Raw genomic sequence first — 14965 nt, 5'->3', positions numbered from 1 at the left:
ATCTGCAGCCGTTGTTATGGGGCCCGTTGCTTTGGGAAACAGGTACAGGACAGGCGTACAGGACAGGTGTACAGGACAGGTCATTCCTTTTCGCTTCAGCGCGGTCCTTCCCGCCTGGGCAGCAAGAACGGCGCAGTCCATTGTGACCTGCACTAATTTTCCTCAGGAATGCGTACCAGTTCCCAGTGGGCACACCCACAGGCAACACTTGGCAGACACCCCACCTCAGCCAGGCCAGGACTCCTGTGTTCAGTCTCTGTCCTTGGCGATGATCGTGAGGCAGATGAGGGATCTTCAGACCATCTCTTCCAGCGAGCATCTGTTGTTGCCACCCCCTATCCTGTCAGAGTTCCACTTCTCATAGGTCAATTCCCTTCTCTCTCAGTTGCCACCATAACTTTAGCTTTTGTCTTGATTTTTTCCTCCTCCCTTCCAACATAGACTTTCTGGGCCTTCCTCAATAGTTTATTTAATTCTTGTTCCTGCCAATCCTCAAGCTTATGCATCCTTCTCCGGATATCTGGCCAGGCATGCATGACAAAGTTGATTTTTAATAATACCTGGCTAGCCTCTGTCTCTGCGTCTATGCCAGAATATTGCCTCATGTTTCTCCTGAGTCTTTCTAACCATTCTGTGGGGGTTTCCTCTTTCCCTTGCTGTTCATCAACAGCTTTATTAACGTTCTGGTTTCATGGAGCAGCCTCCTTTATTCCTCTAATTATCAAAGCCCTATAGTCCTCCATGTTTGGCCTTCCCTCTTTGGTGTTGTGATCCCAGGGGGAATGGGCATTTTCTCCCCCCCATTTTGTTGTCCGTTCCAGTGTTCCTTATCCCAAATTCTCATACCTGTCATCCTTATAACTTGCTTTTCCTCTTGAGTGAACAACATGCCTAGGATGGACTGCATCTCGTCCCAAGAATAAGTGCTTGGTCCTTAAAAGTGATCCACCTGTTCAGACAAAGCAAGAGGCACATCCAGTAATCCTTTCAACTCCTTTTTGAAGGCTCTCACTTCAGAGGAGTTGCGACAGATGTTTATAAACCCTACCCCTCCTTGCATTCCTTCCATCAGTACTTCTCTGAGGGGACACACTTGGAGCCTGTGACTCCCATCTCTAGAATTCTCCTTGCCCCTGGATATTGCTTTACTCCTAGTATTCTGGCTAGGTCCATCTGAGGGTATCCTCCTCTCCGGAGGCACTGGTGTTTCTAGAGGTACCAGTGCACCCGGGTCAATCGGGGGTGCTGGAGTTTCTAGAGGTACCAGGGCACCTGGGGTAATCAGGGGCGCAGGAGCTTTCAAAGGTATGGGTACATCTGGGGTAATTGGGGCTCCTGGGGTTCCCAGAGGTACCGGTGTGTAGAATTTCTCACGTTTCACTCGTCGGAGGAAATAACTTTCAGGGATGGGACCATGTGACTAATTGGATCTATTGTTTAAAGTAACAAAATGCATCAGTCGAGGCGTGAGATTTTACAGTACCTCCGAATAATGGCGAATAGTCACAAGATTTAGAGTTACGTCGTAATTTCTAACATTCTAATCCAATAGGCACTTAAAACGACACTTTGCTTTGGATTTATGACCTATCACCTGTGGCACTTCTCCCTGCAATGCAGCTCTGTCTTGACCAATAACTTCTCATGTCACATACACACAGATGTCTCTATTATACCATCTACATTCTAAACTCAAACTATATGAAATCACACTATTATATTTAAAACCCTCCACCAGAACACCCAGTGTACATTTTTACTTATAACTATAGGAACACAGGCTTGTAATGCTTTTGCCTAAGATCTGTAAATCTCTGTCAATTAAGCCAGACCTAGTCTCTTCCAGGGTTGCAAATCAAAGCCTCCTCTAACTGCAGGAGTTTCTACTCCTCTGTCTCCCACACCGGTGCACCTGGGGTAATTGCTGTTTCCAGGGCTTCTAGGGGTATATCCATAGGTACCTTTTTACTTTCCTTCTTAGGCTTTTCTCTGCTCTTCCTCTGTCCCACGTTACAATCTTGGAGTTATCCTCCATTCCCTCTTCCTTCTCTGCCCCCGTACGCAACAACCAAATCCTTCCCCCTTTGCTATACACTTCTGGTTTCCACCTCCTCGTTTTCAGGATCCTTCTCCACTACAATTGCCTTCCCTCCCAACAGCTAAGCCCCCCTTCAGGGCCTTCTTGGGGCTTTCTGCTACCTTTCTTTTGCTTCCCACCATCTAGAAGTTTTCTGCTACCCTCTCTTCACATCCTCACCGCCACCCTGTCCGTCCCTCTGCGTCTCGCCTTGCCTCTTTCATGGTTGCATCTTGCCCCAGCAGAATCCTGCTACCGTCTCTTTCTGCGTCACCAGCTATCCTATTTCTCATGTCTCCCGCCGCTTTTCTTTCACCTCACATCTCTGCCACTTAGCAGTTCCTCTGCTACCCCTCTCACTTTGCGTCTCTGCCACTTGCCAGTCTCTTCACGTCCCACTCCAGCAGCTCCCTGCTACCTTTCTCTCTCTGCCTCACCACGCTGTTATCCAGTCTGTCACTCTGCAGGCAGTTTCATCCTCGATCCCCCCGGAGCTCTTCAGGGTTCTCCCACCCAACTCCACCCCTGGCCAAGTCCCCTCCGCCTGTGTGGGCAGGGTCTTCATGCAAAGAAATTATAAATAACTGCCGCAAAAAACCAAATAAACAGGGGAATTTTTACTTTTGCTTTGCTAGTTCTCCTCGTTCCTGGTAATCCAGCTTGGGTCTAAGGATCTACTGGAGGTGCCAGGTGGACCACCGAAATCAGCGGGGCTGGCCTTCCCAATGAGTGCAGCCCTGGGACCTGCAGAACTGGTATGTGTATCCCAGACAAGTCCCCAAATTGTTATAAACGACCCAAATCCGATATGGAAATGAGTTATTAAAATTTATTGAGAACTCAATAAAAATGGCAAAGCTAAAGGGGACAGTGCTGGAAGTGTGGCTGGGTGCCAGAGGCTCACCCACAAAATGGTGGTCCTGCCTTTTAAACCTATTATAAGTGGTTTGATCTCTGCTAATTAAAAAGGTTAAGGAGGTAATTAATTAGTAGGGTCAGCATTGGATGGCGCATGGGACCGGTCAGTGGGCTGGAGTATCTGGAAAGTTCCGAGACGGACATTACATCATCGCTAACCCCACCAGAGAGGATATGGATTGGACTATAAGAGCAGAAATTGCTTGTCAGGAAAATGATTGGCCAGGAATGCAGCCCTAAACGAGCCAAGGACAGCGCGGATCAAACGCAACTGACCAATGTTGAGCAGGTCAAAAGACTGTATAAACTGTTCCGGTGCCTGGCACCGGGTCCTCCTTTGCTGACATGCTTGTCGGGGGAGCAGCCAGCGTCGCGCGTGCTGCTTCATCTGCCTTGTTGTTTTGGGTTCCTGAGCTACTCTCGGTTCCCATTCTCAGTCACTGTTCATAAAACCAATTAAAATTGGCAATATTGTCCACCTGTTTCTGACAATACCCTTCTGGCTGTATCAGCCTGATGCATATTTATTCATGGCTTTGCATAGTCTCGCCCCCTGGTCAGTCATTTGGGAGCCTGCGCTTTTCTGTTGCTGTGGCCTTCAGGGTCCTCACTGGTTGGAGTCCTAGTCCTTTTATGGTGGTGCCTTCAAAGTCTGGCTGGCAACAGCGCAGCCCTTTGCAAACCCCAGAACTGCTATTACAACATACAGATATACAGCCCTGCAAAACCAACCTCCACAACAAGACCACCCCAGCAACACAAAACATTTCAACATATCCTATCACCTTGATATTTTCCCTGGGAAAATATCATAATATTCAGCATCACAACTCATAATATAACTCATAAGATGACCCATAATTCATACAACATACGGCAAAAGCCACCTCTCAATAAGTCATTTATAACATGCCCTCATTGGCTCATTTGCCTTCGCGCCTGTCCTGCCTCCCTGTGTCCCTGACCGCCGCCTTGCTGCTTCGCCCCCACGTCCCTGCCTGAGCTACCCACGTTCAACCCTGCTGCTCCGATCCAGCCATCACTGCAATCTTTGCCGCGAACCTGTGCAGGGTCCTGGACCTCCTGTTTGATTTCGCACTCACTGCGTGTGAGTCTACTCCCATCACCACGGGAGCGGCGCCTGTGAAGCTGTGCCTCTCCGAGAGCTGCGCAGGCTCGTTAGCAGGCAGCCCATCAACCCCCCAGTCGCGTGGACGTCGACGGCACTCCCTGATCTGCTGGTGGTAACGCCCTCTTTTGCTCTCTGTCTCCCCTCTCTCTCTCTCTTCCCCGCCCATTCCTTTTCCATTTTCCTTCCTTCTTTTCTGTCTTTTCCAGTCTCCTTTCGTTTGGGTGATTCCTTTTTTGTGTTGTTCTTTTTATTACTAATAAACAGGTCTCAGTTACAAGGTTTGCCTCATTTGGCTTAATTTTATTCTTGACCATCTAATTCTAAAAGAACTCCTCACAGTTTCCCTCAGTGGAACGGGACAGACATACTCATTACTTTGCTGAAACTTACAGGCTAAACTTTCCCCCAAATCCTTTGACATATTTAGATCACTTCTCAGAATTTATTCACATGAGAGTAGGGGTGTCTTGATGGTCTCTACTGGTTTTTGCAGCAGGTTCAGGAGAAGACCCATGCACAAAAAAACATAAGACACAACTGGGGTTGCAAAGCAAATTTATTTTATTAGATGCAGCAGCAAATGAAACATAGCGACCCCTGGATTCCCAAAAAGCTGCTGAGCAGGACAAGGCGATGGAGCATGGTGGTCAGAGGGAGTGGCAGGTAGGCAGTGCACCTTCAGGACATCCCCTGGATCAAAATGGTGTGCATCTTGTCTTTGTCACCTTCTCACCCCTCTGCTCAGAAGTGCCGTGCCTGAAGGACGCTGCCCCGTGCTCGAGCCTGCGGAGCAGCCCGGCTCCCTCCCGCTGTGCCCAGGCTGCTGCACACACTGCTAACCTTTCCCAGGACTTCCAGGGCAGCCGGCAGAAGAGTAGCAATCCTCAGCCGGGGCACCAGCCCTCGGCTGTCTTTTGCCTTTCTCTCCTCCTGGGCCGCCTCCAGACGGCCAATGGCACCAGTCTGCGCTGTGCCCAGCACGGCTACGCTTCCCTCGGGAGCAGCCAGCTGCCGCTTTGGCTCTGAGATGGGACGATGTGCCCGCTCCCAGGAAGAGGCACCCAGTGCCAGGCTGCTGCCTCTTGCAGCTCCAAGGGCCTCCTGCCAGCCTGCCTCTGCCCAGCCTCAGGCTGCTCTGGGCTCTGCGTGGGCTCTGCTGGGGCTCCGGCCTGGGCAAGGCCGGGCCGCTCTCACCTCACGCTCGCTGACAGCTCTGCCTCAGACGAGACCTTTCAGAGCACCCTCGCTGAGCTTTCTGCTTTCTCAGCTGAGCAAGACTCTCCCCGAGCCAAAGAGATTGCACTTAGGGATACAAATCCAAGTGGCAGGAACCCCAATGCTCTCGAGTCACAGCTCAACACCTACATCTGCACAGGATGTCTTGGCTGCACAACTCCTCCTCTGCTTTTGCCTGCAAATGCCATTGCCCGTTCTGCCTCAACTACAAGCACAATGGCTGGGCAAAAACCGGCCAGTGTGCCGTATTGCAAAGGCAGTGTGGTCTGGAGAGGATGAATGAAGAAGAGCCTGCCCCACTGACAAACCATACCAAAGAAGCCGTAAGTGTCACTTTCCACCTTTAAGGAACAATGGACAATTGAGAAAGAAATCTTGAGCTTCCCGACAGGGTGAGAAAGAAAGGAATCTTACAGATGAGTTGGGGTTTCAGAAACTTTATTTATTTAGAATCCTACTCTACAATCCTATTCTGCAATCCTACTCTACAATCCTACTCTACAATCCTCATCTAAGCTGGTCATGGAGAAAATAGTCCTGAATGGATGGATTGCCACTGCAATCTTTTCTCCTCCTCCTTCCACTTCTTCAGTGACTGGATCAGTGGCACCAGGCTGGATGCAGGCTTGGCTGATGTTACAAATGGATGCTGCCCAAAGGAAAAAAACAACCAAGAACAATGAACCATGACTTTCCGAGCTCAGTGCTTCAAAGGCAGGGGTAATATTTTTAAATGAAAAGGGGATTTACTCCGAGTAGGTCTAAGGAGCATAGTGCAACAGTGGCACAGGTTGTCCTGAGAGCTGGTAAGTGTCCCTTCCCTGGAAACATTCCAGGTCAGGTGGGAAGGGGCTCTGAGCAGCCTGATCTCTTTCAAGATATCCCTGCTCATTGCAGGCCACATGGATCAGATGGCCTTGACAGGTCCCTGCCAGCCCAGCCCAGGATTCCTCACCATTTTCATTTGGAAAGCACCAAGAGTGAAGATGAGGAGGAAGGGGGCTCAAATCTGATGCCTTGGGCTTCAGTGGAGGAGGAGCCCATCCTCGGACACTGTTTGACCTGCAGCCCCTTTGCATTTTACCTGCAGGAGCTCCTTGGCAGACCAGCGCCGCTCCTCCTTTGTCTGCAGGCAGCAGTTCAGGAAGTGACGCATAGAAGCCGAGAACAGGTTGGGCTGCCGCAGCTGTGGGGTCCCTCCTAAGGCTATCAGGAGTTCAGCCTGGAGAAAAAGGAAACACAAGACTCCACCTGCTTCTTTTGATGCCTTAGGTTTTAACTTTTCTATTTTTCAATTCCTGTACTGCCTAGTGTGTAGCTCAGAAGTTTTGTGTGGCCTGTTAGCTACTGTTCTCTCGTGCTAGTTAGACATAACAAAGCCTCTCTAGGTTTGCTCTCCAAGGACACTCCGATTGTCCCAGGGCCCAAAATGTGTGAACTCAAAGCCTCTGAAGAGGGGCAAACTTGGGCTAATTACATCATTAACTGGGCTCATAATTGGAGAATTAACCCTGCTATGGAAATGGACCAAGCTTACAAAACTGTGAAGAACTCATGACCCAGGGTCCATCTTGGATGTAGCCTTTTGACTGCCCAGGCTGTATCTTTGAAGGCCATTCAAATAAATACCTATTTTGATTCTCTTATTCTTGTCTAGTCTCTGGTTTTAGGTAGCCACTCCAGGCATCAGTTTCAAGTCTGTAAATGCTCTCCCAGAGCCCCTTGTTTAAGCTCAACTCTGCAGTGGCAATTTCTGCCTTGGCAGAGAGGCAGAGATGACTTTCCTATACCAACAAAAAACCCAAACCCCAAAGCAGCCACAGCTTTTCCAGCATCCAGCGGAGCTTGCCTTGGCAGCTGATTTGATTGGCTGACCTAGTTAGGGGCAACTACATCAGCAAAAGCACGTTTTGCTTCTCTGAAGATTCCCACCAGCTTGACAGGCAGTTTGGAAGAGGGACTTTGCTCTAACTGTTTTCAAGCATTATTATAGAAAAGGGAGTTATTGCTCAGGTAAGGAAAGAAACATTTGGAACCTCGCGTTCAACACAGACACGTTAAGATGCATGCAGAAAGGTCTTGGGATGAAAATGCCTGTTTGGGCACACAGGAGCCACCTGCAGCTCTGTCTCGCAGCAGTCTGCAAGTTCCAGCTTCTCTGATGTGGCAAAAGAAAATCTTTTCGCGGTCAAATCAGCAGAAGGAGAAATGCCATCCCTATGGTAACCCTCTGCTCCTCTGGATACTCAAGTCAATGCATTAAAGATGTGCCCATCCCAGAAAGTGCCAGGTAACAAATGGGAGGTTTTGGCAGGCTCTCCATGTCACCAGGCTGCAGCTTGGTCACGTGGAGAACGTGGCTTGGGCTATGACAGAAATATGGTCACTAAGTGTTTCAGCAACACTGCACAAGAAGCAGAAGACACTATGTGGCCTTTACACCCTCATGCCCAGGTTTTAGGCAAGTGACAAGAAACCGTACAGGGAGTGCAGTTCTTCTCTAGAAAAGCACTGTTTTAGAAACTTTGTTGGTTTGGGTTTCTTTCCTTCTTTTCTGGAAATGTAACACCAGCTCTGAGATGTGTGTTTTGTGTTATTAGAGACCTCTACACAGACAGATGAGCTGGAACACCTTAAAACCTAAAGGAAAGTGTTGCCTGAGAATGGAGAGTGTTTGCATGTGGTAGGGCCTGAGTTCCCCCACTGATGCAACCAAAACTACAGCAGATGCTGATGTGCTGCAGGGCCATTTTTAGAAGGGGACCTTGGTGGAAGCAGTGCCAGCAGACGGCAATGGGATTTTTTCTGATGGAGGACAGAACACAGGATAGGTGAAAAAGACAGAGGGATCAGTGAGTATTTGCTCCTTACCAAGGAAGGACTTTCATTCCAGTGAGGAGCTTCTCGTTCCACCATTTCGATCCCCACAATTCCAAGAGACCATATGTCCACTTTGGGGCCATATGGTTGACCTAGCACAACCTCAGGCGCCATCCACCAAGACGTCCCGACCACTGAGCTCCTTAGATTCTGCTCAGGGGTGAGCTGAGCAGAGAGGCCAAAATCAGCTGAGGAGAACAAAAAAGTTCTGTACAATTAGGAAACCAAGCAAAAGAACTCCCCACTGTAAGTCTGAGAAAGCGCTGTTGAATCTCCTGGAAATCCGTCCCTGCTCTGTTTCCTCAGGACTTTAGCCAAGGAAACACGGAAGTGGCTGCTTTTATAATTTTTTAATCCTGCCCCCAGAAGTGGCTTTTATTCCCTGGAACCTTTAGATTGTAGCTCCCTCCCTCTGGAAGGGACACCCACAGACCCAAACCAGTGCCACTCTGGACTGCTTTTTCCTCGCCATACCTCTGTGCACGTTGCAACTGTGCCTTCAGCTCGCTGCAGGGGTCCCTGCACTGCCAGCAGCACCACTTTGGGGGAACTGGCAGTCACTCAAAAGCAGCCCCAAACCCCACATGCCCGGAACGCTCTGCCTGGCCAAGAATATACCAACCCAGCTTGACAGAGCCGTCAGTTCTGAGAAGGATGTTGCTGCTCTTCACATCTCGATGGATGACATGGTTTGAGTGAAGAAAATCCAGTCCTTGCAGGCACTGAGAGAGAAAACAGAGACAGGAGGATAAAAATGAGTGGTGTGATTTGAGCCCACAAGAAAGGAAACAGCTCTAAAAGATTCCCTTTCCAGGGGAATAGAGTGTAATGGCAGAACACAGAGCCATTGAGAGGAAGAGCTTGCTGCTCCAACACTACCTTTCTAAGGGAAGGCACGTCAGCTTTTGAGAGAGCCAACGGGAATTGCTGTTCTAGACTGTCCTCTGCAAAGCAGCCAGAATGACTGCTGCTGCAGTGGATGTGCTTTCTTCATCCAGAGGACAAGCAAGGCTTTGCCAAGAAAGAAAGAGTCCCTCCCTTTGCTGTGAAGCGGCTCACTTTTGGGTGGGAGGCTGCATGGCAAAGGTTTTCTTGCTGGCCTCAGCACAGACTTGGAAGTATCACATGAGTCGCCTTTCAGAAGCAAACAGCATTTTGGGTGCACTACTACCCTTTTCAGCTGAGGACTCTGAGAAATGAGTCCCTTTTACCATTAGTTTCCAATTCTGCTACCAGCACCTTTGCTTTTACAGGCAAGGAATGCCGTGCAGACAGGCTCCAGGCAAGCATTCAGAGAGGCAAGGTGGAGAACAGCAACTACAAATACAAGAGACAGAGTGAGAATGCAACAGCAGGAGATAAGAGTACAAGAACAGAGTACAGGGAGTGCAGGCACACTGCCACGCAGTTCCCCTGCTTCCCCATAGCATAGCAGCCACACAGAAGCAAAGTTTGGCACATGGAATCCCTCCAGTTCTCAGCCCCTGTTTCCCAGACAATCCTGCCCAAGCCCTCGGAAGCACAGGTGGGATCCCTGACCTCCCGACTGACGGCTGCCATCTCATCTTCAGATATGTACATCTCATTGATGGCATCTCTCAGAGTGCCTCCATCCATGTACTCCATCACCAGCCAGACTTCATCATCCACAAGGTAGCTGAAAGAAGGAAATGAGGCCATGGAGATGAACGTGCATGGCTACGCCACTGTTTGGAAAAGACAACGATTGATTCTTGTTTCCAGGTCCCTTTGAAACGAGAACAGACTCAAAGGAATAGACGTTCCCTCTAGGCTGTGCAGCGATTGCAGTCTGTGCTGTGTCAAGGAGAAAGGCACAGCTGTGAAAAAGGAGATGTCTTAGATGGCCAGCAAGTGAAAAACGCAGTTTACTAACAGCCCAGATAAAAAGCTGTCACACATGGTGTTTATGGAAAAAAAGCACCTAGTCTTCCTGGCATGCCCAGCAATGGAAAAGAGGGGCTGCAGTCCAAGGGAAATCCTCTCTCGGATGGCTCATTAGCATTTAAGACTCTTGAGAAAAATCAAGCCCCAAGACAACGTGGTGGCAGTGAACTTAGAGGGTATTGACTTCGTAAGATAGCACTGGTGCAGGCTTTTGAAGAATTGTCAAACGATGTGTGCCAGGGAAGACTAATGCAGACAAAATGCACTCTCTTCCCATCCATTGGAGATGAGAAGAGAAATAATAATTGATCAGTAATTAATGGCTCTATTTTCTGCCACAGACCAAAGTGGGTTTTTGACCTCTCATGCTTGCAGTAGGTAAACAAACATTCATGGGATAAGACCACGACCACTCACCTGTCTAAATAGTTGACCAGGTTGGGATTCCTATTCATCTTCATGATCATGAGTTCATTGACAGTTACTTCCTTCCTCCTCAGTCCTTGCAGACTAATTTTCTTTATGGCCACCTAAAATGACAATGACAATCAGTACCTTGAGAAGTTGGTGGCACGAGACCACAACACACACGGAGCGAGTGATTTTGGAATGACACAGCTGAGCTGTGCCAAAGTGCCTTGTGATTAGACACTGGAGTAATTAGGAACTGACATTCCAACAGCCCATTTCTCCGCTCCCTTGTGGGCCAGAAACAGGACACATGGCCACTGACGTTTTGCCTTGTCCACTTGGTAACAATGGTGTCAACTATCACCCACAAAGCTCTGCCCACACTCTCTGCTGCTCTGCCTGGGATCCAGAGAAGTAATCCAAGCCTTGCTACTCTATGGATACATCCTGGGCTATAAGCAGGGCTTAGGGCTTTTAGGGACGCCTTGCAGATCCCTCCCTACGTGCAGTTCCCAAGTGCAGCACTGCAGGTTGCTAAGGAACTACCAGTAAGGTTCAGATGTGTTTGCTGGCAGCCAGAAATGAGAATTCAGGACTCTGAAGCTGTAGCCACAAGAAAGCAGTGAGATGCTCTAAGGCACCACCTTTGTTTTAGCCACTGAGAGTGAGTGAGCATTTCCTTCTCCAAAAGGAACCACTGCTCTCTTTGCCTTCCTTCTGGCAGCTGAGAAGGACAACGACTGTCCCAAATGTATTTTGCAGGCTGGCACCAGTCTGTGCTTCTTGTGCCTTTGCAGCACAGCTCTCGCGGTGACCCAAAGCTCCAGCCACAACTCACACCAGAGGGGAAAGCCCTCAAGAGCTGCAGAATCTGCAGGGACTGTTGACATTTACCTCTCCTCCTGTGGCATTGTCGAATGCTCTACAAACTTCTCCGAAACCCCTAGAAACAAAACAGCAGCAAAGAAAGGAGAAGCTGTTTAGATCTTGGCGTGAAAGCCAGCCCGGACAGGAGATCTCTGCTCTAAGTGCCTAAAACCTGCAGGAGGCATGAGGGCTCTGCCAGAGGGCACATGATGCATTTTCCTCTCCAGTGCATGGGCACTGGGCCTGTTCCTGAAGCTTTGGGCTTTAGTCCCTCAGCTCAAAAAGAGAGCTTATTCTTTCATCTTGAGTTTCCGTTTCTAAACTGTGTGGTTCTAATCCTGACCACCGAGTATTTCCTTCAGCAACCTCTTGGAAAGAACTGTTCCTGAGAACTGTTATCTGACAGCTACCAGGGGCTAGGCTTCTCTTTCAGGCAAGCAAGATTCTCCTTTCATTAGTGTGGCCGTATGATTTTGAGACATACAAAAATGCTAAGGAAATTAACACACAGCTGTCCCACACTTGAGAGACAGGAGATCTTCCAGCTCCTGTTCCTTGCTGCAGGCAAGACCGTGGCAGCATGGAGATGTCTTTGACAATGCCTTCTGACCACACTTACAAATTCTGACCAGCACTGAGAGATGGGTCAATCTAAGCCCAGTGTCTGAACATGTTTGCAGCTTGCCTGACTTGACACTTGATAGATATTCCACCAGCAGAACAGCCGGCCCATGGTTTTGTAGAAGAAACTGTGGTTGGACTCACCCACTGCCGATATTTTCCAGTTCAGTGTATTTCATCACTGGATTTTCCATGCTCACCATTTTCCCTGAGGGAAACAAAGTGCAAGATGCTCACTTGAAAGCAGAGATGCCACCTTCCAGGAGATACAAAAGGCAGCCCCACTCTCTGGGGCTCTGAGCCTTTTGTGGTCATCTGGGTAACAACAACAACAGCGACGAGAACCACAACAGCAACAGCAACAGGCCAGGCAGCTCTGCAGCACAGATGGCCAGCACTGAGACTGATTTTCTACAGTCCTCTGAAGAGATCTCTTGAGAGGAAACAAAGCACAGAGAGATGCATTCGCAGGAGAGGATGGCATCTTGCCAAAGGAATGCCTTTCTTTTTGTAAACCAGAGCAGCTCACATTGTGACCAATACCAACGGGGCTTTCCGCATCAGGATGCTCAGCCTTTATGGGCAGGCTGAGTTCAAAGATGCCCTTGCCCGTGTCCCATGTGAAGAACCACACTGCTTGTCTTCCCCCTGACTGCGCGGATCAGTCGCTGGCATTGGACTCGCCCTCTCAGCTCTGCACACGTCCCCGCCTTCCCAGCTCGGCACAGCGGCCACGGGCAGCAAGGACAGCAGTGCTCCTCGGGTGCCGGCGTGGCACGGACAGCTGCCCAGAGGAGATGCTGAGCCTCTCGTGAGTCCAGGCCGTGCCATGCAGAAGCCGGCCCAGACGAGGGGCTGCTGCCTCCTGGCAGCTCCGCGCTGCAGCGGCCGGGCAGCAGCAGGACTCTCTCAGCTGAGGAAGGCTCCAGCCTCTGCAGTCGCAGCGGCCGTCAGGGGCAGGGCAGGTACCACAGCAGGGCTGGGAAGGCCCAAGGATGAGCACTGACAAGCACTGGGAAGAAGCCACAGCCAGACCGAGCCCCGTTCCAAGCTCTTGCCCCCTTTCAGGACACAAGAGGATTGGCTTTGAGATCAGACACACCGAGGTGCACATCAATGCCCTTCTTGTCCCAACAGGTGATGGTAGACACAGAGTCAACTGGGCTCTGTTCTCAGCCCCCCCAGGTCTTACCTGAGAGCACAGCACTGGCAGCTGTTATGGGCAGGAAGCAGATTCAATGGGCTGTGCTGCAGAATCACAAAGGGCTTCATGTGTTTTCCTAGAGAGTGAGCTGTGCAGGGCTTGGGCCAACAGGTGGCATTCTAACAGTCACGGGAATGACTGGGAATCAGGGATGAAAAAGTGCCACGGATCTGAGGGATAGACAGTGGATGGGCTGGAGGCTCACTCCTGAGAAATGCCTGCAGTGCAGTTTTACCTGACCACGCCACATCAATGTGTCTCTTGGACACATCCTTATAAGCATGAAACTAGGATATTAAATAGGGATTGTTATAAAAGTATCTGCTTTTTCTTTGGGGACATGTGGAAAACACCTCTTGCTCTCAATTTGTGCTGTCACTTGATGTTTTTTCAAAGAAGTGGTCATTGGCAAAAACGTTGCATTGTCATAAAAACCAACTGTAGATGTAGTAGTGGAATAGTAACAGTCATCAAAATTACACCAATAAGACACATGAGGAAGAAGAGCTCCTTCAGGATGGAGAAAAAACAACTTCACCAGAAAAAAAAAAAAAAAGGCCCAAACCAAACACACAAAAAAACCCCAAAACAACAAACCACCAACCAAAATCCTTACAAACCCACCAAAAGACAAAACTCCAAAACCAAACAATTTCTGCGAAGGTCTTTTGCTCTGATGAATGCTGAGAAATCAGGAGTCTAAGGAGAATTTAGGAAGCCAAATATTCCGTTCAGTTTGGCCACTAGCACAGAGGACTTGCCTAGATCATTTGCTAGGTCACAGCTGATGCAGGAACAATCCCTGCTTCTGCCTTCAGCAGAGAGGGAAGCTCAGGCAAAGCCAAGGCAGTCTGAGCTGTGCTCAGAGGCAGCAGGAACACCCAGAGCACTCCCTCGCTGCCTCGAAGCACAGCACTTCCTGTGAGGAGTCCTAAATGTCCCTGTGACAGCAAACTGCGGAGCAACATTTGGCACAGCTATGCTGACACATGCACACAATACACTGTCCCTCACACAAGAAATACACAAGACGTACTCAGTAGCTCCAGGAGGTCATCCTCCATCTCCTGTTGATGGGAAGAAGCTGTGTTGGTGTTGGAGCTGAGCAAAGTGCCCGGGCTCCACTTCTCAGGCTGGGGTGCAAAGGCTCCTTTAGACAATGCTGCTGCTGCTGCTGCTGCAGGAGCAGGTTCCATGCGAGAGCCTGTGTAGATCTGAGACAAGAAATGAGGTTGTGTCAGAAAGTGTGGCTGGCAGAGATTGCCCTGGGATCCCATTTCAAATGCAGGCCCAGAGGAAGATGCTGTCAGCCACATGCAGGGCTCTTAAAATGGTTTTTTTTGCATGTCCACTTCTCAAACCGGATGGGTCAAAACCAAAGGCTGATTTTACTTGAGTTCATGGCCAGATTCCTGTTCCATTCTCATGGATTTTCTGAAGGATGACTGCTGCAATGACTATTCCACTTCCTCCCAAGCACTCTTTTCCCCCTCCAAGGACTATGGACACACTTGCATCTCCTTGTTCTAATGTTCTACCTCCTCCCATGGAGTCCTCTTTTCCTCCACCATCTTCGGGACGGGCTCAAGCTGCAGCAGGTCCGGCTGGGACAGTTCCTGTGCCCCACGCCAGCCTTGGGGCTCTTTGTGGCCAATCACTTGCTGGAAGTCTTTGCAGGCTGCCAGCTGAGATGTCCACACTTCCACCTCAAGTC

The 14965-nt window shown here is 49.6% G+C and overlaps 1 protein-coding gene across 1 annotated transcript; it reads right to left on the bottom strand.

The window, feature by feature from the left end:
- Positions 1 to 6109: 6109 nt before the first annotated feature.
- On the bottom strand, positions 6110 to 10678 carry LOC138102598 (serine/threonine-protein kinase PAK 1-like; the record flags this gene model as incomplete). Its single annotated transcript, XM_069000320.1, has 6 exons — positions 6110 to 6124; positions 6448 to 6585; positions 8235 to 8431; positions 8866 to 8965; positions 9783 to 9900; positions 10566 to 10678. Coding segments are annotated over 6 exons (681 nt in total), but the record flags the coding sequence as incomplete, so codon positions are not given.
- Positions 10679 to 14965: the final 4287 nt, after the last annotated feature.

This window comes from Aphelocoma coerulescens, unplaced genomic scaffold (genome assembly GCF_041296385.1).
Source record: "Aphelocoma coerulescens isolate FSJ_1873_10779 unplaced genomic scaffold, UR_Acoe_1.0 HiC_scaffold_94, whole genome shotgun sequence".
In the NCBI taxonomy this organism is placed as follows: domain Eukaryota; kingdom Metazoa; phylum Chordata; class Aves; order Passeriformes; family Corvidae; genus Aphelocoma; species Aphelocoma coerulescens.
This window is presented reverse-complemented; position numbering and strand designations above follow the sequence as displayed.